Source organism: Sapajus apella, unplaced genomic scaffold, assembly GCF_009761245.1.
Source record: "Sapajus apella isolate SASKATOON/1434 unplaced genomic scaffold, GSC_monkey_1.0 scaffold3, whole genome shotgun sequence".
Taxonomy (NCBI): domain Eukaryota; kingdom Metazoa; phylum Chordata; class Mammalia; order Primates; family Cebidae; genus Sapajus; species Sapajus apella.
In genome coordinates, this window is record NW_022436943.1 from 27,118,056 (window position 1) to 27,139,137 (window position 21,082).

Here is a 21,082-nt window from a genome sequence, read left to right on the forward strand (position 1 = left end):
ACCTGTAATCCCAGCTACTTGGGAAGGCTGAGGCAGGAGAATCACTTGAACCCAGGAAGCGGAGGTTGCAGTGAGCCGAGATTGCGCCACTGCACTCCAGCCTGGGCAAAAGAGTGAGACTCTGTCTCAAAAAAATTAAAAAATTAGATCTTGCTTCAACATTCAACTCAAAAATATTAACTCTATTTGCAAGATTCCTAAGGAAAGATCTCAGATACCAACTAGGACTGTGAAGAACACAGCCAACAGGTGGCACAGTTTCACTGGCCAGATCATTACAAGGAACTGGGCATTTGGATAGGCAGAGAATATGTCAGCCATCTTCCTCCATTCCCACTTCTGGAGACACGCCACCATGAAGAATTCTAGGGGAAGAAGATGGTCCAGGTTCCCGACACCACAGCTACACCAAAGGCCAGCATGGCAAAGCCTCTCTCCAGCAGCTGTGTCATACTTATGTGGTATTAATTTTCCAAGAAAAGTAGCATCAGGTGCACAGATGTCCTGAGATACTTGTCCTACAACTGGTGCCAAGTGAGTTCACGGTCCCTTACCATGGTGTTTGTTCAACAGTGAGGCAGACTCTAGGTCACTGGTTAAGTTGGGCATTGTGGAAGATGTTCTCCTGACCACAAGGGGATTTCAGTGCAAGCTAAAATAGTAATCTACAAAATTATAGTCCTATACACCAAGTAGCATTTATAGCCCTTAGTTCTTGCTACTGATGAGTGACTAACAAGTGTTTCTCTTCAGAGGTGGATTACTTTTCATGCAGCTTAAGTACCAGTGTTTACTGTGTTTAAGGTTATCACTCTTGAGTTAACTTCTAGAGGTGAGCAATTTACTCACTATTTAATAAGTCAGCCTTCTTTTCATTTACCACAGCAGTTTCATTACTTGTAATTATTCACTGTGGCGTTCCCTTTAACTTGAATATTACTTAACAAGATTTTGCTAAGAGCTGGGGCTATTTTTCAATCCCAAATCATCAAAATATTCAAGAATGTTTAAAAATTAGCACTTTAGGAGGCCAAGACGGGCAGATCACTTGAGGTCAGGAGTTTGAGACCAGCCTGACAACATGGAGAAACTCCATCTCTACTACTACAAAAATTAGCTGGGCATGGTGGTGCACACCTGTAATCCCAGCTACACTGGAGGCTGAGGTAGGAGAATCGCTTGAACCTTAGCAGCAGGGGTTGCAGTGAGCTGAGATCATGCTACTGTACTCCATCCAGCCTGGGCGACAAAGTGAAACTATGTCTTGAAAAATAAAAATGTTTAAAAATTAAATATTGTTTCTTAGAACTGCCTAGTTCACATATTACCTCACCAAATAGATATTTGGCCTCACATCGTATACCCTCTAAATTGATTCATGTTAAAGACATATTCCTGCTGTTCTAAATTCAAATGAGGCCCTTAGAGAAATTCAGACACTAACTCCTTGGATAATATAAGTGATCAATGTCAAGGTGAGAGAATGGTTTTTAAGAAATGCAATGACCAATTCTATATACCAAAGGAAATTCTTTATTGTAAACAAGATATAAAGTACAACAAAATAATGTGCAAATTGTAAGTCACAAGAATTTTTTTTAATTAAAAGAAAACTTTTGTTTTCCAAGGGTCTGAGTTTTGATGTCAGAAATCTACACCCAATATACAAAAACAATGTTAAACGGGAAGATATAGTGACATTTTTCACTATATATTTTAAACAATTTACTTTTGTTTTGCCACTGTGTATATCATCCACTATATAACAGAATAAAAGAGAAATACTGTTAACAAAAGTGAATGTTCTAATAATAATTTTTCTACTCACCTACCTCCACATCCCCAAAAAACTCCTATAAATTAACAGGACAACATTTGTCCACCTGTGAATAATGGTCACTAGTTTTCTAATTCAATAAAGCACACATTATATCCTCATAAGGGTACTTTACTGATGACATAAGCCATCTTTTTCAGCAAGTTATCTAAAATTCTTAATATCCCTTCTTTATAATATATATTTTCATCTTCAGATTTTTTTCCTAAACAAAGTGCAGTGTATCTTAGAGTCTACAAAAAACACATCGGTATACAATTTTCGAATCTACACAAGAAACTGCAGGCAAACTAAAGTTCAAAGCATAATGAAATGCCTAGATACAGTCATTTGTTAAACTTTCAAAACAAAAATGCAAAAACAAATTGTAGCTATGCTTCAAAGCAATTAAATTAAGGAGGATTCCAATTCTTTGGGCCCTCTTAGCAATATACAGCCGTTTAATTCCAAATATTCACAATAGTGTAAAAATGATAGTTCTAGATATATTTAATCACTACATCCACGATGTTGACTGGAAAGACTGGGAATAATAAAGAAGATAACTCTAGAAAAAGATGACAATATTTGTAATAATACAAACTGATTTTACATCTCCATCTCTGTACCGTAATGTTTATTTCCAGCTTCCATATTCTTGAAACCAGTGCTTCAAAAGAATCACATTGAAAAGTTGGTCTCAAGTATAAACAGCAAAAGTAAAGTAACAAATGTGCACACAAATTCAAAATCTGTGCTACCTGTGTTGACCTCATCTGAAACCTTCAAAAAATATTCAAAGGAATAAAAGCTTTCTCATCTCTCTTATGTGATAAGAAATGAAACCTGCCATTCTGTGACTTGCCTGTGGCCAAAGCCCTTTTTGTCACCTAACCCAGGCTAGGCCTTCACGCCAGGCTGTGGGCTTCTGCTTTAAGCCCATGTTGGGGGGCCACAGACTTGCAGTGGAAGCATTTTTACATCACCACTGGCTCCGCTGAGACCAAAGTTAGTTCTGACTCTTCACTTTCCAGTCCATCACTGTGTGGGAGCAGGGGCTGGAGGCAGAGCAATGTCGTTTAGCTTGCTCACTTCCATCTGCCAGTTTGGTAGCTTCTTGGCTGATAGATGGCGCCGGGCATGCTTGGTCAAATGGTCACTCCTCATGAACCGCCGGTCACACATGGGGCATGCAAATTTCTTCTCACCCGTGTGGGTTCGCCTGTGTCTGGACAGTTCATCAGAACGGGCAAACCTCCTCTCACAACCTTTCCAGCTACAGCTGAAAGGCTTTTCTCCTAAAACAAAGAAATACAAATCATTGTTATGCATAAGACTGCTGTAAATTATATGTTCACTTCTATCTAAAAGTGTATGAGGAAATGCATTTGAAATAATAAAAGCTAATATAAGTCAACAAACTGTCAAATGAATATGAGATATTTATTGCTCCAATTTCAACTTGTCACTCGATCACATTTACAAAAATCTACCCCTCATGAAATAAGGCAGCTGGGTGGGGTGGTATGCACCTGTAGTCCCAGCTACTCAGAAGGCTGGGGCAGGAGGATGGCTTGAGCCCAGAAATTTGTTGAGACCAGCCTGGGCAACAGAACAAGACCTCATCCCTTAAAAAAGCCAAACATGAAAAGACTTCCTGACTTCAACTATGATTCAAAGGCTTTAAAGATATCTTACTAAAGTAACTACTCAGACATCTACAGAATCATCATTTAGAAACTGAAACAAAAGCACCCTGATAAAGTTTTTGTTTACATACTCAGTTATTTTTAAATTATTTGTAGAGATCAGGTCTTACTATACTGCACAGGCTCGTCTTGAACTCCTGCACTCAAACAATCCTCCCACCTTGGTCTCCCAAAGTGTAGGGATTATGGCACTTGTGAGTGGCCTCCAATAAATAAAGCCTTTTGGAGGACCTTGCACTGGTAAATACCATCTGCTGAACTTGCTAGGGCAAATTTTTCATTATCATGCTGGGTTTGCATGTGTGATCACAGCCAAAACCTCTTCATTTAAACATTAAAGACATAAATAAGAAATGGCTGGTACCTGTGTGCGTTCTCGTGTGGGCCTTCAGATGGGAACTTTTAAAGTATGTCTTGCCACATCCTGGGTGGCTACAGATGTGACTTCTTATCCTTGATGAGTCAATCTGAGGAGTGACTTTTGCTGCTGAAGGCGAAAGCCCAGGAGCAGGGGCAATGGGAGAGAGTCTGGTGCCATTTGGGCTCACCACCGGAGGCTTTGAGCTCTGCACAACAGGCTGGGGTACCACAAACATGACTGCACCTTTGGGGACTTGTGTGCCCATGAACACAACAGGGGGACAAACGGCTGGTGGCTGGCTGGGAGGAGTGCTGGGAACGACTGTTGTCACAACAGGGTTGTTGGCAGGAAGGGGAACCATCTGACAGATGACCGGCATAGGTGGCACTCCCCCTGCAGATACTGCAGGTGGAGAGACCAACACTGACTTCTGCTGTGGGGACACGGGGGCTGGCTGAGACCTGCAGATGACCGTCTCTGAGGAAGGCACGGAAAAGTCATAAAGTGCAGCACTTGCTTTCTCATCAGCATCTGCCACTGTGTTTTTCTCACACTTGGATCTGTTTGGTGACACAGCAGCACACGGTATGTTCTTTCTTGCAGCCTCAACATTTAGGTGGGTTCTTCTTCTAAAGGAATTGTCCTGATAGTTGAGGATGCTTGCTGCTTTCACTGGGCAGGACTGGTGGTTACATAGCTGGGCATCAGCTGTATGACGAATCACACTTGTTGCCTGAGCTTTGGGGAGTTTGGGGGCAGATACCGGGCTCTTTTCCTCCTCTTTGAAAGGTGCAGCAATGTGAGGCTTGGCAGTATCTGAGAGTGACTTGAAGTGTACAGTAGATGGCGCTGGTGCCATCAGATTTGACACTTGAGAGGGTTCAAAGTCAGAAGGACTGTAAGGTGGAGTCAAACACTAAAGAAATGGGAAATATACGAGCATAAGAAATCTATGGTCCATTATGTAAATTTCAAGAAATTCTATCATTTACATCTATCTTAAAAACAATAATACTTACAAATGCTGGGATTGTATGAAAATCAGGTGTTCCCGGAAGCAGATTCTCTTCCTCTGACAAATCAGATACTGGTGTAACAGGTCTGTTTTCCACATATTTCTTAAAATCAGACTTCCAACTGCAGCTCATTGACATAAGTGCTTCTACAGCTTCAAAATCACTTTTCTCTGCAGTTTTGTTCCAGGAATACATACTCTCTTTTGATCTTTCAGAAATCATTTCCATTCTTTCCTCCTATAAAAACAAAAGAGGAAAGCTTATAAGCATATTTTTTGCCATCCAAATGACAGAGAAATGAGCAAATATTCTTGTTTTTACAACTCACACAACTTTCCAAGTTAAAATCAGAAATAATTTTCTTCTCACCCCTACTCTGATACGAAGTTCAGCTACACTTGTGAGGTAGGTAACCGAAACCTCACAGTGGTGGCAATAAAGTCTTCCTCATTCTTTGTCCAACACTTAGGCTTTAACACTGATATCTGTTCATGGGAGAGAGACACACCTATTACCACTAAAGGGACTAAGATTATCAATGCATTTGTGATCCAAAAAGAGAAGTATTTGGCTAGGAAGAAATAAAAGTTTTATATAGACTTTCCAGAGTAGCTACCTGCAACTAGAGTCATACAAAATAACTAAGGGAGGGTGCTGCAAAAATTTATCTTTTAAAATATGACAGGTATGGTATGAGGTCTTTTGAGGTACAAATTCCTGATAGAAAAAAACAAAGCCAAAATCTAATAAAGACAAAACCTAGTAAAGCTCTGGCCTGTTGTTATGAATGTATTGTTGAGTCTTACCTTTGGAAAGTCACTTTGCACTTTGGGATAAAAATTAAAAAATAAGGGATTTCTTAGGCTATCTTTCAAGTTGAAATTGTATTAAGATCTAAAATTATTTGATAATTTGATTATAGTAAAGAAAGATCAAATGAAATATGTAGAAAAAATTCTACTGCTTATTTTAATCAACTTTCAACTTCTTCATATTTGTGCTCCATTTTACTGAACCTATTTGACACAACGGTTTGCCATGCTTACCTACAACTTAGCTAATGCAATACTACTAAAAACTGGATAATCAAAAAAAAATTAATATTCGTCTTGGAATTTGCAAAAACCGACTTTAAAGATTCAGCACGATCAAAGTAGAATCTATTTTAATTCTTGAAAGAATTAAAATGTGCTGCTTAATGACAAAGTAACAGCACATGCTTTGCACTTATTTGTAGAACTGCTACCTAACGTTTTACATTAAAGTTCTTTTTACTACACTTTAAAAAATGGCACTACCCACTATTTCTATTTTCCGTTTTTTAAAAAAAAAACTGTCCAGACTCGTTTGGTCAAAGTAGAGATTGTGTAAAAACACCAAGAAACATTCTTTACACGTTGCAAGGTATTATTCTCAATACCAGTTTTTCAAAAATGCATGATGCCTCCGTGTTGAAATCCTAAGAAAACGAGCCATCGCTCTTGAAATATCGCTAACAATGCAATTGCATAATCGGGCCCGCCTTTATGTAAGCTGCAATGGACAGCGCGCTTGTGACAGCCCCAAGACGCCAATGCGAAGAAAGGAAAAAAAGGCAGGCGGCAGAGAAGGAGAGCGTGAGCTGGGAAGGACAGGAAGGGAAACAGGGAGGGGAGGAAAGGGAGTGGGGCGCGAGGCAGGAAAGGGAAGCAAGGGCGGAGGCGCGGGCGGGGGAGGCAGACGAGGGGCGGGGGCGGACGGCGGGGGAGATCCTCGCTGGCGGGGACCGACGGATGGGGCCGCCCTAACCTCAATGAGGCTCGCGGGTGAGTCACTGGGAACATTCCTCGCCGCTCGCACGTCCCCGCGCCCCTGCCCCCGCCATTGGCCGACCGGCTCGGCGGCCCGGGCCCGGATTGGCTATGCGGCCCGGGGAGGGGGCGTGGGGGAGGAGGGGGCGAGGCATGTGAACAAAGCGTGATCAGCGGCTGCTCCGGGCAGCGCAGGAAACGTGAACTGGGAATTGCCGCGCCGTCACCTTTCCCCTACTTCCTGAGCCCGCTGGCCCCCGTCCGCGCCCAGCCTGGGGGAGGGGCCGCGAGCGCCGCCGCCAACCGCCCCGCCGTGCGCGCCGGGCCCGCGGGGAGGGGAGGGGCCGCGGGCGCCAGGCTCCGGGAGGCGCCCGCCCCTTCCAGCTCCCCGCGAGCCGCCGTTCCCTTAGGAACCGACAGCGGGGCCCGGCCTCGCTCCCGCCCCTGGCGGAGGCCGGGGCTGGGTCACTCGGGGACGAGAAGCTCCCTGGGCGCACCCGCTCCCGGCCCACCCCCAGCCTCCGCCTCAGCTGAGAGAGGAGGAGCCGGGTCCCCGCGGAAAACCCGGCCGCCGCCCTCCTCCCGCCGGCAGCCCCCGGGGACCCGGCAGAGTCCTCGGCGCTTCCCGCCCACGCGGCCCGCGGGACCTCAGACCACCCCGTCTCCCCTTGCAAACGCGGAGCCCCCTCCCCGTGACTTCCGGCAGCTCCGGCCCCCTCCCGCCGCCCGTCTCCACGGGTTCCCAGACGTGCAGCCCCCACAGGCCCCGGCTCCAGACGCGCGGCCCCCGCGTCTCGCAGCCCAGCTCCCCCCGCCCACTTTCCCGCCCCAGCTGCTGGGTCCCGCTTCCCACCCTCCCGCCCCCGAGGCGGCTCCCCGCCTCTTCCAAGGAGTTGTCAGAAGGCGGCCACCTGCCCCAGCGTTGAGTCCCCCCTCCAGACGTCTGGGGGAGCAACTTGTCCCCCAAGGCGGTCGGCTGGCCCTCGTGTCATCCCCCGCGCCGACGCCAGGAGCCCCTTCCCCCAGCCGCAGGCTATCTGCTGAGCCGCCCCCGTCTTCCAAGCCTGCGTTCAGACCCCCGGGATGGTAGCCCACTCGCCTCTCCTGTGGACACCCCGCCTCCCGAGCGCTTGCGAGCAGCCCCCTCCTACCCTGGCTTGGGTTCCTGATCCAGACTGGGCATCTCTCCCCGGCGCCAGGTGCAGGGTAGCCCCCTTGTACCTCCCACGACTCCCCTTCCACCCCGCACCCCAACCTCACTGCAGGGCGACAGCCCCCTCCCCACTCCTCCCCACTCCAGTCACCCTCCTCCTCACCTGCCCTCCCGGGTCTCTCTGCGGAGCTGCCCCTTACCCTCCTTAGTACATCTAGAGCAAGACCCCGTCTCCGTCTCCAGATCCCAGCTCCCCTCTTCGACCCCCTCCCCAACACACACGCCCTCACTAATGCCCATAGTCTGCAGGCAGGAAGCCCCTTCCGTCCCCAAGACTCTGCTGCAGCCCCGATTCTCAGGCGTGGCTGATGTCAGGGGCGCGGGGTTCGCGCCCCCTTTAGTCCCCTAGACACGACTAGGCGAGGAAGCACAGGGGCATCCCCAAATGACTTACCGCAGTCTGCTGGAGAGAGGCACCGAAGTTGAGCATGGTTGGCTGCTTGGCCGCCGACGGCGAGCTGACTGGCTGCTAGGCTGCTGGCTGCCTGGCCACAGACGGGCGCCCAGAGACTCTCGACGCCGCTCCCGCCGCCACCGCCGCCGCGCTCCGCGCCGTCTGCCCCCTCCCCATTCAGGTAGCCTCTCAGCCTGCCCCGCGCCGCGGGCGGGGGCGGGGGCGGAGCCTGAGGCCGGCCAATCAGTGGCAAAGGTGTGTGAGGCGCTGGCCAATGGGCTCGCGGGGCCACGCGTGATCAGCGACTGCCCGGCAGCGTGAAGCTGGTGTCAGTGGAGCGTGTACACAATCCCCGGCAGCGTGTTCCCTCGGCCCTGCCCGGGGGAACTCCAGCGGCCACCTGATTCAGTGACGCCCCCTGCCCCTCGCCCACTCCTGGTCCCTCGTCCCCCGCCCCTGCCTAGAGAGGCGGTGCCGCGGGCAAGGAGGCGCGGCAAAGGCAGCGCGCCCAGGCACTGCGGAGGCCCGGCCCCACGTGTGGGGTGGGGAGGGATGCCCGCTCCGCCCCGTCCCTCCGCGCCGGGCCTCTGCTCAGCCCGCCACAGAGTGGGCGGGACGCCGGGCAGGCGGGGGAGGTGGCGGCTGCCAGCCAAGGTGCGGGAGCCAAGAGATTTGCATTGGAAGCGCCATCCGCTTGCGCGTCTGACGAGGAAGCAGAACCCGGTGACCGACTGAGCTGCATTTCTGAAGCATTTGCTAGGTTTTGCCTCGCTGAGCCTCGGGGAGCACCCGGGCGCGGGGCGGAGGACCCTGTCACAGAGCCGACACCTGCTCGCGCGCCCCTCCCCCGCCCACGCCGGGCCGCGGGCTTGCCCTCCCCATCTGCTGCGCCCACAGCGCCTGCCCGCCCCGCCCATCCTTCTTCCTGGGCAACCCAGAGGATGGCGTGAGGACTCCTGGAAGCCCCGAGGACGGGACCGGGGGCGTGGTGGGGAGCCGTAGACTGGAGTTTTTATCCCCCTTGGGCGCCGACACTCGGCTGCGGAATCGAGTTTGAGCTCGGTGTAGTTGAAGTTTAAATTGCAGCTGTTTCAAAGGTAGACCCCACCTCACCCCCACCCCTGGACCAAGACCTCTGGAAGCGTCCTGCCTGGAAGCCGCTTGTGGCGAGGGGTTTCCTGGGGTCTCCAGGTTCCCACCGGAGCACGCCTGGAGGTGGATTTGCTGGCCGTCTCCTGAAACCGCCACCACTACCGCCCCACCCACCCGCTCCAGCCAGTGGGAGGCTGGCTGGGTTTCTGAAAGGAAGCCGCCTGCGTGCTGCGCCCGGGGCTGGGGCTGGGGCCTTCTGATCAGGGAAGCTCATGGCTCTGCTTTGGCATGGATTTGCCCCTTTTTGGCCCTTTGTGCATGATCACAGCAGCTGTTGTTGGAGAGGAAGGCAGTGACAACGGGGCTTATAGCAAATCAGAGATCTTACTTCCTTTGGACAGGCTGAACTTAAGGCAAAAATCACTGTCCTTCCTGCGAGCACTCACTTCTCTGTAACTGAAAGACTGGTAATGCAAATAGCATTAATATCCCAATAATCAGAATAAGCATAAAAAGGGAATGAATTGTTTTAGAAACTGCCAATGCTATGCGTATCTTTCAATTTTTTTTTTTTAATGTATCTAAGGCCCAGGCTAGCGAACAATAGCAATAGTAATGATAATAATACCATCGGCCAGGACCAGAGAGGCCGGGGACTTCGGGGATGAGGACAGAATGGCCTCCTGTCACCGCCCCTCCCGAGTGTGCTGGAGAGGCGCCAGCTCAGCAGCCCAGCAGTTCTTCCTGCCTCTCCCCACCCCATGTCCCTGCTTCTGTCTGCGGGGTGTCCCTCCCCACAAGCTTCCTTCCGCTTGGGCTGTCCCATCCTGTTGACCCAGCCTGAGGGCTGGAGCAGCTGGCCCTGGACACTGCAGTGGGAGAGGAAGCTCCTGTGTGCCCCTCCGGCAGGCCTACCTTCCTTCCTGTCAGGGCCCTCCCCTGAGGTGGCCTCTGCCAAACCCTCTAGGCCAGAACCCTGTCCCTTACTCAGGAATGTGAGGCCTGCTGGCCTGGCTCCCCAGCGGGCAGAGAAGCAGGGAGCGGTCTTGACTTGTGGGAGTGATTCAAAACAGGAAAGGAAAGAGAAAAGGGGTAGGAGGAACAGTGTGGTAGTGGCACAATTCCTAGAGATTCAGAGAAAGATATTCCCCGGGCTCCTCAGACTCAACATACCCAAAACTGAAATTGCTGTTTCTACCCCTTCCGGGATGCACACCTTGTCTCCTTCAGGCCTTCACCTTCTCTCTCAAAGCCCTGGATCTGATTGGTCCCCAGGACCCAGCAGTTTTGCATCAGAAATGTCTCTGTCCTCACTTTCCATTTCTACCCTCCAAGTATTGCACTAGGTCAATCTGTCATCAAGTCTTGCTCAGATTAAACAATCTGCAATCCCCCCACCCAACCTCCACCCACACCCCAGCTTGTTTTCCACGGCCCAAACTCCACACTGTGACTGGAATGGCTTTTTAAAAGTCATGATCCAGTCACAACATTCTCTCCTTAAAAATGATCCATGGCTCCTGTTGCCAGGAGATGAAAGGCCATTCAGTTCTGAGCTGTCCAGTCCATCTCCAACTATAGGACTCTCCCAACCCTCCCCACCTTGTCTCCCATCCAGACTTACCCTTGCCCACAGCCACAGCAAACCACTTGCTGTTCTTTAAACATACAGTGCATTTTCATGTCCCCGTGCCACTTCCTCATTCAGGAAACACCGTGTTGCACATGCCTCTGTTGGTTTATCCACTCCAACAACTGTTTGTTGAGCATCTACTATGTGTTCTAGGCACCGTTCCAGGGACTACAGCAGTGAACAAGACAGGCCAGGGGAGACAAAGTACACATCACATACACACACACACAAGTACTATGAAGGTGAGTTCCCTGCAGTGCATCAAGATTGTAACAGGATAATATTGTGATTGGACAACTGGTTTGGTATGAGATAGAGGAGAGCTTGCTCCAAGGAGATGTTTAAGTTGAAAACCTCATGAGAGGATAGGAGGATCCTGGGCAACTGCAGCTAAGTAGAGTGAGCAGCTAAGGCAGAGTCTTATAGCAGGAAGGAGCTGGCCGTGTGGGAGGCAGCGTGGCTGGAGGTGCAGAGGGTGTCAGGGAGAGTGGGAAGGGATGAGGTTGGAAAGCAAGGTAGCTGGAGAAAGACTACTGAGGAAATTATAGGTCATGATTTGAAATAGGGATTTTCTTTAAAGTACAAGGGGAAGCCATTTACAAGAAATGTACATTTGTATCCCTGAAGGCCCCCTTTGCCTTCCTGGCTTTCAAGGTCTTTGTACCACTGTCACCTTGTTGAAGGCTTCCTTCATAACTCCAGGATGAATTGATGGTACTCCTTTGCTCCCAGAGTACACTGTCCACAGCTTCATGCTGGGAGTGGAGCAGTTATTTTGCAAGAAACATTTTATAATACTGAATTGTGCCCGTGCTCCACCTAGATCTGAACTCCTAAGATGGTGGTGATCATGTATAATCATCCATTTGTTTTTGAGCCAGGGTCTTGCTCTGTCACCCAGGCTGGAGTGCAGTGGGGTGATAACAGTTCACTGAACCCTTAGCCTCCTCTGCTCAAGTGATCCTCCCACCTCAGCCTTTTGAGTAGTTGAGACTACAGGTGTGTGCTATGACACTGGCTGATTTTTTTTTTTTTTGAGAGAGAGTTTCACTCTGTTGCCCAGGCTGGAGTGCAATGGTGTGATTTCAACTCCCTGCAACTTCTGTCTTTTGGGTTCAAGCGATTCTCCTGCCTCAGCCTCTGAGTAGCTGGGATTACAGGCACCTACCACCTTGCCCAACAAATTTTTGTATTTTTTGTAGAGATAGGATATCACATGTTGGCCAGGCTGGTCTTGAACTCCTGACCTCAAGTGTTCCACCTGCCTTGGCCTCCCGAAGTGGGATTACAGGCATGAGCCACTGTGCCCAGCCTTGGCTGATTTTTTTTTTTTTTTTTTAACTATTTGTAGAGCTTAGGTCTCATTATATTGCTTAGGCTGCTCTTGAACTCCTAGGCTCAAGCAATCCTCCTGCCTTGGTGCCAGCTCAGCAGCCCGGCAGTGCTTAGATTACAGGCATGAGCCATCACTCCCAGCCTATAATCATCTTTTTGATCCATAACTGTTCTATATTGAAGCCCTCAAGATTTTTTTTTTAATGGAGAAAGCAATTATAGATTGTCTCTGACTACCCACTGGGGTTACAAACAGGATGTGTGCAAACACCTAGGTGGAAGTGTGGGTCCTTCTATGCCTTTCCCTTAACTTGTGTCATTGCAGGGTCAATGGAAAACCATCATCTTGGATGTGTACATGGTTTGGATATGGCTTGGCTCTGTGTCCCCACCCGAATCTCACCTTGAATTGTAATCCCCATAATCCCCACTTGTCTAGGGGGAGACCAGGTGGAAGGTGACTAGATCATGGTTGCAGTTTCCTTCATGCTGTTCTTGTGATCATGAGTGAGTTCTCATGAGATCTGATGGTTTTATAAGGTAGTTTTCCCTGCTCTTGCTTGCACTCCATGTGCCTCTTCCCTCTCCAGCCATGCTGGACTGTGAGTCAATTAAACCTCTTTCCTTTACAAATTACCTAGTGTTGGGCAGTTCTTTATAGCGGCGTGAGAACAGACTAATGCAGCATGAGTAAAAGAAAGTCCTTGGGGCTGGACGCAGTGGTTCACGCCTGTAATTCCGGCACTTTGGAAGGCCAAGTCAGGCAGACCATGAGGTCAGGAATTTGAGACCAGCCTGGCCAACATGGTGAAACCCCATCTCTGCTAAAAATACAAAAATGAGCTGGGCATGCTGGTGGGCACCTGTAATCCCAGCCACTCAGGGGGCTGAGGAAGGAGAATCACTTGAACCCAGGAGGTGGAGGTTGCAGTGAACAGAGATCACACCATTGCACTCCAGCCTGGGCAACAGGACAAGACTCTGTCTCAAAAAAAAAAAAAAGAAAATCAGTCCTTGGGCAGCAGTAAGTAGTACTTTAGATAGATGCTGACCCTTCCTGCTCATGCTACTAGTTTCTCCTTAGATCAGAATAATGAAGGAAGTGACAGGGGAGCTGACATGTAAAGATCTCTGAGGTCAGTTACAAAGGTTAGAACACATTGTACCCACCAGCCATTTTCTCTTTGTTCCTTGCAATCAATGGATCTCATCACCATTCATCTATTTATTGCCTCACCATATATCAGGCATTAGCTGAACACTGAGGAACAACCATAAAAATGACACCATTCCAGTATCGAAGAAACCGCCAGTATAGTGGGAGAAGTAAATAGGAGAGCCAGCCATCACTATAGAGTCTAACAAGTGCTAAGATGAGGTATGCACAGGAGGGCCTGTGGGGGCCTAGGAAGGGTCAGGGAAGGCTTTTCCCAGTTGATCTATAAACTGGAGGAGTAAAGGGATGGAGGTGGAGACTAGAGAGAGCCTTGGGATTTAGGATGCTCTGAATTATCTGGATCACAGATCTGAAAGGCAGGATGAGGAATTTAGGCTGTTAAAGAAAGCAGCCCAGAACATGAAGGGCCTTTACATGCCATGCTAAGAAATGTAGAAGTGGAGCTTTCATCCTAAGGACAGTGGGGAACTGTCGTAACAGGGATGATGGTATAGGAAGTTCATTCTGGCCCAGCATGGAGAATGGACCAGAGGAGTAAGGGTCTGTCGCCATTCAGAAGGCTTTTGCAGTAATGCAGGCAGCAAAGATGATGCTGGCCTAAACTAAAAAATGGTGGCAGGTCTGGAGAGGATGGAATAGAGTTGCCAAGAGCAAGCAGCATTTGGTAATTGATTGGATGTAGACATAAGGAAGAGGGTAGTATTGAGAACTGCCAGGATTCTGACTTGATTCACTGTATGAAATACGAAGGGGCCACAGAGAGGTAGTAAGCTGTGGTATAAAGGAAGAAAATACCACATTTCAGGCCTGGAGCCCAACAGAGAAAGATCTAGGCTGGAGATTAAAATTTTGGCTGGGTGCAGTGGCTTATGCCTGTAATCCCAGCACTTTGCAGGAGGATTGCTCCAGCTCAAAAGATTGAGACCAGCCTGGGCAACATAGGGAGATCTCTGTCACTACAAAATGTAAAAAAATTAACCAGGGGTAGTGGTGCACACCTGTAGTCCCAGTTACTTGAGAAGCTGAGGCAGGAGCATTGCTTGAGTCTAGGAGGTGGAGGCTGCAGTGAGCCAAGCACTGTACTTCAAGCACTGAACTCCAGTCTGGGCAACAGAGCAACACCCTGTCTCAAAATTAAATAAATAAATAGAAATAAAAAACAAAATGTAGGAGTCATCGGAGTTTTGGTGGCAGTTGAAGCCAAGGGAGTAGATAAAATCCTGAAGGCAAAGAAAATAACCAGCGAAAAGAAGAGAACTGAGGCTGGGGCTCCGGTGACCCACAGGCTGAGGAAGAAGCAGGGGGTAGGCTCGTGACGAAATGCTGGCAGAGGGCATGGCAAGGACTTCTTTCCTGTGTGCGCACTCAGGATGTCCTGGCCTCATGTGGTGCAGACTGAGGATGCGAGGCACACTGGGGCTGATTTAGAAAGTGAAAATGCCAGATAGAGTAGAAAAAAAAAATCTCCTCTGGTGAATAGTATTAGTTATTTTTATTACACTAATTACTATGGTTTTTAAGCTCATTAAATTTTTTTTTTAATCTTAAACTCTATTTATGGGGTAAATTGTTTCTACAGATGCCCACCACAACACTTCCTGTCCCATGTAACCTTTTCTACTGTGACTTTGCCTTTTCTGCGTCAAGAGGTGAAGTCTATTTCCTTACCCCTTGATTCTGGCTGGCTCTGCCTGTGACTTGCTTTGACTGGGAGAATCCGGGTGGTGCTGTGGGACTTCCATGCCTAGATCTTAAGAAGACTCTGAATTGTCTGTGTTTATCCTCTTGGAAACTAGCCACAAGGCAGAGGAGCCCAGGCTAAACTATTGAATAATGAGAGCACATGTGAAAGAGATGGCCACATGGAGAAAACTATGCACCCCAACCAACAGCCAGGCCCAACGCCCCAGGCATGTGACCAGGGCCACCTGGGACCCGCCAGCCCCAGTCACACAGGCCCAGCTGATACAACATGGAGCAGCGATGAGCCATCCCCACCAAGCCTCGACCCACAGAATCATGAACAATAAATATAAGAACAGCCCAGGCATCACTTCCTGCCCCCCCCACCCCCCCTCTCCATGGGCCAGCTTATGTTCGCAGGAGCGGCACTGGGTTTTGGGCTGGTTTGCTCTACTGCAAGAGATAACTGAAATAGTTGATGTATGTTGTTTCAGCTCTGGAACTACAGCTACAGTTTTCGAAATACTCATAAGGGTCCTTTAATTTTTTTTGGGATCTAAAATACCTGGGAAAAAGCTCCAGGAGGAGAACTAGAAAAGCTAGCATAGTAAAAAGGAAGAAAAATTGGAGCAAGTAAGAAATACATTTTTCTTTTCTTTTCTTTTTTTTTTTTTTTTACCTTAGAGAAATGGGAAGTATGGAGATAAGGAAGAAAAATATTCCACATCACCACCAAGTACTCTCTTGAGTGCTTTGAGATGGAAATAATGTGTAATAGGAAGAAAGGGAGTTCACGCTGATGGAGCACCAGCTACGCACTGGTTATTGCTTGGTGCAATAAGAACCTGGAGGTCCTAGTGCGGCCCACTGTATAAAGTCCATGATATAACACTACATTAGGGATTTATTTTTGGTTAACAAATTTAAATTAAATTCCTCCACTCTCCATTTGCTCTTATCTCCCCAAGAGGTGAGTAGCCAGGTAAGTGGTTAAGTGGCTCTGCAAGGTTCCAAGTAGCAGTAAAATATAGTTACTTAACATTTTGATTTTTATCAAATGAACACAGCTGTAGTCTCTTATTTTTTTAACAAACGTAAAACATACTGATCATAAAAAAATACAAAAAAGAATAAAAAGATGAAAATCCCTGGTAATCCCACTTCCAGAATTAACCTGTACTAACATTTTGATACAAGTATTTTCAGGCTGTTTCCTCTACCCTGTCTTCTCACTCCCCTCTGTGTATATACTATGAAATATGCTATTTTGTAACTTGCTTTTTTAAATTTTACTTTATCATGAACATCTCTTTGCACATCAATAATTATAAAGGTAGGGTTCTTACAGCTTCCTAAAAGTATGAGCTTTTGTTTTCTCTGGATAGACCCAGTAACTTTTACCTTTTCCAAGGTCAGAATTCTGGTAATCTTGCCTGACATCATGGGTAAGAGGAGGGGTGTTCCTTTTCAAAGGCCAAATATCTTCTAGCTTCTTTGTGGGTTATAATCAAGATTATGATATAAAGTTGTAGAAGGGTGAGCAGTCAGCAAAAGTTATGGCTGATGGTCTGTCTGTCTAGCATGTGGCATTTTTTTATTGAAATCTCCTGAATGTTGAGACGATCTTCCAGAAGGAGGGCAAGGGTCATGCAAGTTCTTCCTTGGGGTTCATCAGCCCCCACTGCCACCAAGCCTGGCTGTGCAGTGGAGTGCCATCTTCTCAGGAGATTCTTTGTTTCCCTCCTGAAGACAAGCATATAGGCCCCTTTTGGTTTTAAGTGCTATGTTGCTACCAATAAAAAAATAAATAAACCCGAGAGTGACACAAACCAACCCAAAACAACAACCAAAACCAGACTGGAGGATGTGATGAAGGTTCCAGAATCTGAAATGGTCCTTTGCAGGTTAATGAAACCCATGAACTCCTTCTCAGAATAATGCTTGTAAGCTCATAAAGTGAAGTTCCTAAGATTACAAATGAAGCCATTATATTGATAACACTTTTATGCAAATATAAAAAAAATAGGCTGGATGAGGTGGTTCGCATTTGTAATCCCAGCACTTTGGTAGACAAGAGGATCATTTGAGCCCAAAAGCTCGAGACCAGTCTGGGCAACATAGGAAGACTCCATCTCTACAAATAATAAAGATAAAAATTAGCCAGGCACGGTGGCACCTGCTTGTAATTCCAGCTACTAGGAGGCTGAGCTGGGAGGATTGCTTGAGGCCGGGAGGTCAAGGCTGCAGTGACCCGTGATGGTACAATGACACTCCAGCGTGGGTGACAGAGAGACTTTGTCTTTAAAAAATAAAAAAGATTATATGTATATATATATATATATATATATATGCACGTACACACATATATATAATGGTAATTTGGCATTATAGTGCTTCTTTAACACATTTGTTATTATTATTATTATTGAGACAGACTCTCACTCTGTCACCCAGGCTGGAGCACAGTGGCATCATCTCAGCTCACTGCAACCTCTGTCTCCCAGGTTCAAGCAATTCCCCTGCCTCAGCCTCCTGAGTATCTGGGACTGCAGGTGGGTGCCACCATGCTCAGATAATTTTTGTATTTTTAGTAGAGACAGGGTTTCACCATGTTGGCCAGGCTGGTCTCGACCTCCTGACCTCAGGTGATCCCCCACCCTCGGCCTCTCAAAGTGCTGAGATTATAGGCATGAGCCACACTGCACCTACCTATTAACACATTTAATAACAAGATCTAGTATGGGCCTAACAGCTGAAGTAATATTGAAGTTATCATGAGCATAGATGAGATTTCAAGGTCTGCAGTAGTTGTAATGCAATATGGAAATACCTGTAATTTCTATTAATGACAAAGTCACAGGTCACAGGTGCTGCTGAGTCTAGTGTGGTTTGTTTCCTGTAGTTATAGTAAAGAAAATACAAAGCTATGGTAAGAGGTTAGTGAAAATAAAGATGTTAAATATTTTTCTTATCCAAGATCCCAGACTCCTTGAATTCTGTCCACAGATGCCTTGGGATTCTGAGGAACCCCATGTTCAGCACCCCTGCTTAACCTCCTTTCAAGAAGAAAAAAATGGAACTGGGTAAATTTGACTCAAAGGAGAGACCCACTAATACCTCCACCCACCTCATACCCAGTGACAGTCTGGCTGTCCCTCTGTCTTCATCTGTTCAGGCTGATATAACAAAATGCTATAAAATGGTTGACTTATAAACAACAGAAATTTATTTCTCACAGTTATGGAGGCTAGAATGTTCAAGATCAGGGCACCAACAGATTCATTGTTTTGTCAGGGCACTCTTTCTTATGGATGGAGTTTTCTCACTGTGTCCTCAGACAGTGGAAGGGACAAACAACTTCCCTTGGGCCTCTTTTCTAGGGGCACTAATCCCAGAGCCCTCATGACCTAGTCACTTCCCAAAAGGCCCCAGGTCCAAGTACCATCACCTTGGGAATTAGGATCTGAATCATAAATTTTGGAGGACACAAACATTCAGACTATAGCATTCTCCAAACTCCTGAGGCTTGCAATGAAGGTAGAGAAGAAGGATTGAGGCTAAAAAGCAGTGAGTATTTTTTGGTCTCAGGCAGGAAATTTGCATCCCTGAAGGCTGCAAGACGTGCAGACTGCTTCCAGTGGGCAGCTGGAGTGAGGAAAAATGAGGTATGGGGTGAAAGGGATATAAACACAGTATGACCTGGAGAGTTCAAAAATCTATTTTCATGGAGCTCTTCTGGGTACTCTTGGACCACTTATTTTAACCTGTTCAGCTTCAGTTTCCTCAACTGCAATGTAAGATTTACATTAGACCCAAGGAAATCAGGAGTGTTGAGAAGAGTTTAAGTGAGATGATCTATGTGAACATGTTTGGCAAAGACTGAAGCCGTGCTTCTCAAACTCTAATGTGCATAGAATCCCTTGGGGATCTTGCTCAAAGAAGGCTCTGATTCAGTGGTTCCAGGTCGGGCCTCAAGATTCTGCATTTCTACCAAGCAGCATCCCGGGTGATACCTAAGATGCTACTCTGAGGACCACGCTTTGAGTAGCAGGGTCCAAACTACTCTACAAATGTGATTTTTTTGTTTTGTTTTGTTAGTTTGTTTGAGATGGAATTTCACCCTGTTGCCCAGGCTGGAGTGCAGCCTTTTGTATTTTTAGTAGAGACGGGATTTTGCCATGTTGGCCAGGGAGATCTTGAACTTCTGACCTCAGGTGATCCACCTTCCTCAGCTTCCCAAAGTGCTGGGATTATAGGCTTGAGCCACCATGCCCAGCCTTATTATTGGCATTTTAATATTCTACCCAACCCTCTAACCCAAGGAGAATGCCAGCTGAAGATAGGGAGGGAGGCCCAGCTCATGTCGTGAGGCCAGCCTTCTGCTCAGCAGGACACTCTGCTACTTGCAAGTCCACCTGCTCTTTGCTGCCTACCACCACCAGGTCATGAGGAAGACTGGCCGCAGCTAACTCAAAGAATGCTTCTAACCAGGTCAGTAGAAACTAGCCAACATGGCAGGTGGGAGCAAAGGCTGAATGGGATATTTGTGCAAATAAAGAAATACATGCAGAAAATATTTTGCATTTGTAATGCTGAATATTTCACAGAATTGCCAGAGAATACAACATATGTTTCATCTTCTGGCTTTTCAAGTAAGATCAATCATTCCTGCACAATTCCTCGAAAGCATCCCCCTTCTCATGGCTCTCATGAGGTGAAGAGCCTTTAATATCTCCTATTGGTTACATTTACTCTAAGCTTCTTTCTAAGAATGACCAGAAGCAGAAAGGAGATAGCAGTCGGTGCAGCTGAGAATGTGGAAGACATTATAGAACTCTTGGGCACTGTTGGAGGGAGTGTCAGCTGAAACCAGTACCACCACTTAGGAAAGCAATCTGGCTTTGTTGAGGTGAAGCATGCACTCATCCTATGGCCTATGAAAAACTCTGGAATATATATGTCTTCCGAGGAAGTTCTCCCACAAGTTCATAAGGATGCTCATCATGAAATTTGTTGGGGTAGCTGAATGTTGACGGCTGCTTAGGTACTTGTCACTAGAGAAATGAATTAATAAAATATGGCAGATATAAATGGTTGACTACTAAGTAACAGTAGGAAATAACCAACTGGAAGTATACTGCAGCACTATAGATGTTTAAAATCTAGGGGTAGCTGGGAACAGTATCGCATGCCTATAATCCTAGCACTTTGAGATGCTTGGATGGGAGGATCGCTTGAGCCCAGGAGTTTTGAGACCAGCCTAAGTAACATAGTGAGACCCTGTCTCTACAAAAAATAAAAAAATAGCTGGGTGTGGTGGCTTGGGAGGCCAAGGCACCATGCCTATAGTCCCATATACGTGGGAGGCTGAGGTGGGAGGATCACTTGAGGTTGGAGATTGAGGCTGAGGTGAGTGGAGATCATATTATTGCACTTCAGCCTGGATGACACAGTGAGACCCTGTCTCAAAAAACAAACAAAAAACCACTGAAGGGTAAGGGAAAAATATAAGAAATAGGAAAGGATATATAGCACATTATCATTTTTGTAAAGACATCTCACCTAAAATAATATAACTTTTGTGAGAAAGCATCTATGCATATCTCAAGATATATTAAACATATTAAAGTAGGTACTAGGGGGTGAAGGGAATATAATTAGGGCTTAGAGGTATAAAGGAAAAATAAGTAAAATCAGGGAAGAATTTTGTTTCCATTAATGACAAAGTGCTTAAAAAGTGAGTTTTTAATTCAAATTTCTTCATTTGAAGAAAGATGGAAAGATATAAGAGCAAAATCATCCCTCACGCCCCGCCCCCCCAAGCCCTCTTCTACCACATGTGTATGGCCTTCACAGTCCAGCG

General features: G+C 47.0%; 1 protein-coding gene across 1 annotated transcript; it reads right to left on the reverse strand.

Moving 5' to 3' along the window:
- Positions 1–1,515: 1,515 nt before the first annotated feature.
- KLF10 (Kruppel like factor 10) lies at positions 1,516–8,637 on the reverse strand. The gene is made up of 4 exons (XM_032251380.1): positions 8,300–8,637; positions 4,906–5,139; positions 3,890–4,802; positions 1,516–3,114 (listed from the first exon to the last, which is right to left on the reverse strand). Exons 1-4 carry the CDS (start codon positions 8,333–8,335, stop codon positions 2,855–2,857), a joined length of 1,443 nt encoding a protein of 480 aa, XP_032107271.1. The 5' UTR covers positions 8,336–8,637; the 3' UTR covers positions 1,516–2,854.
- Positions 8,638–21,082: the final 12,445 nt, after the last annotated feature.

What these genes read in the sequence shown, in the direction of transcription:
- KLF10 (XM_032251380.1), bottom strand. Translation starts at nt 8,335, where the DNA reads ATGCTCAACTTCGGTGCCTCTCTCCAGCAGACTGCG. An exon ending in CCTCTCTCCAGCAGACTGCG is followed by an intron (nt 5,140 to 8,299) that starts GTAAGTCATTTG and finishes TTGTTTTTATAG; the next exon opens with GAGGAAAGAATGGAAATGAT. An exon ending in CCACACGAGAACGCACACAG is followed by an intron (nt 3,115 to 3,889) that starts GTACCAGCCATT and finishes TCTTTGTTTTAG; the next exon opens with GAGAAAAGCCTTTCAGCTGT.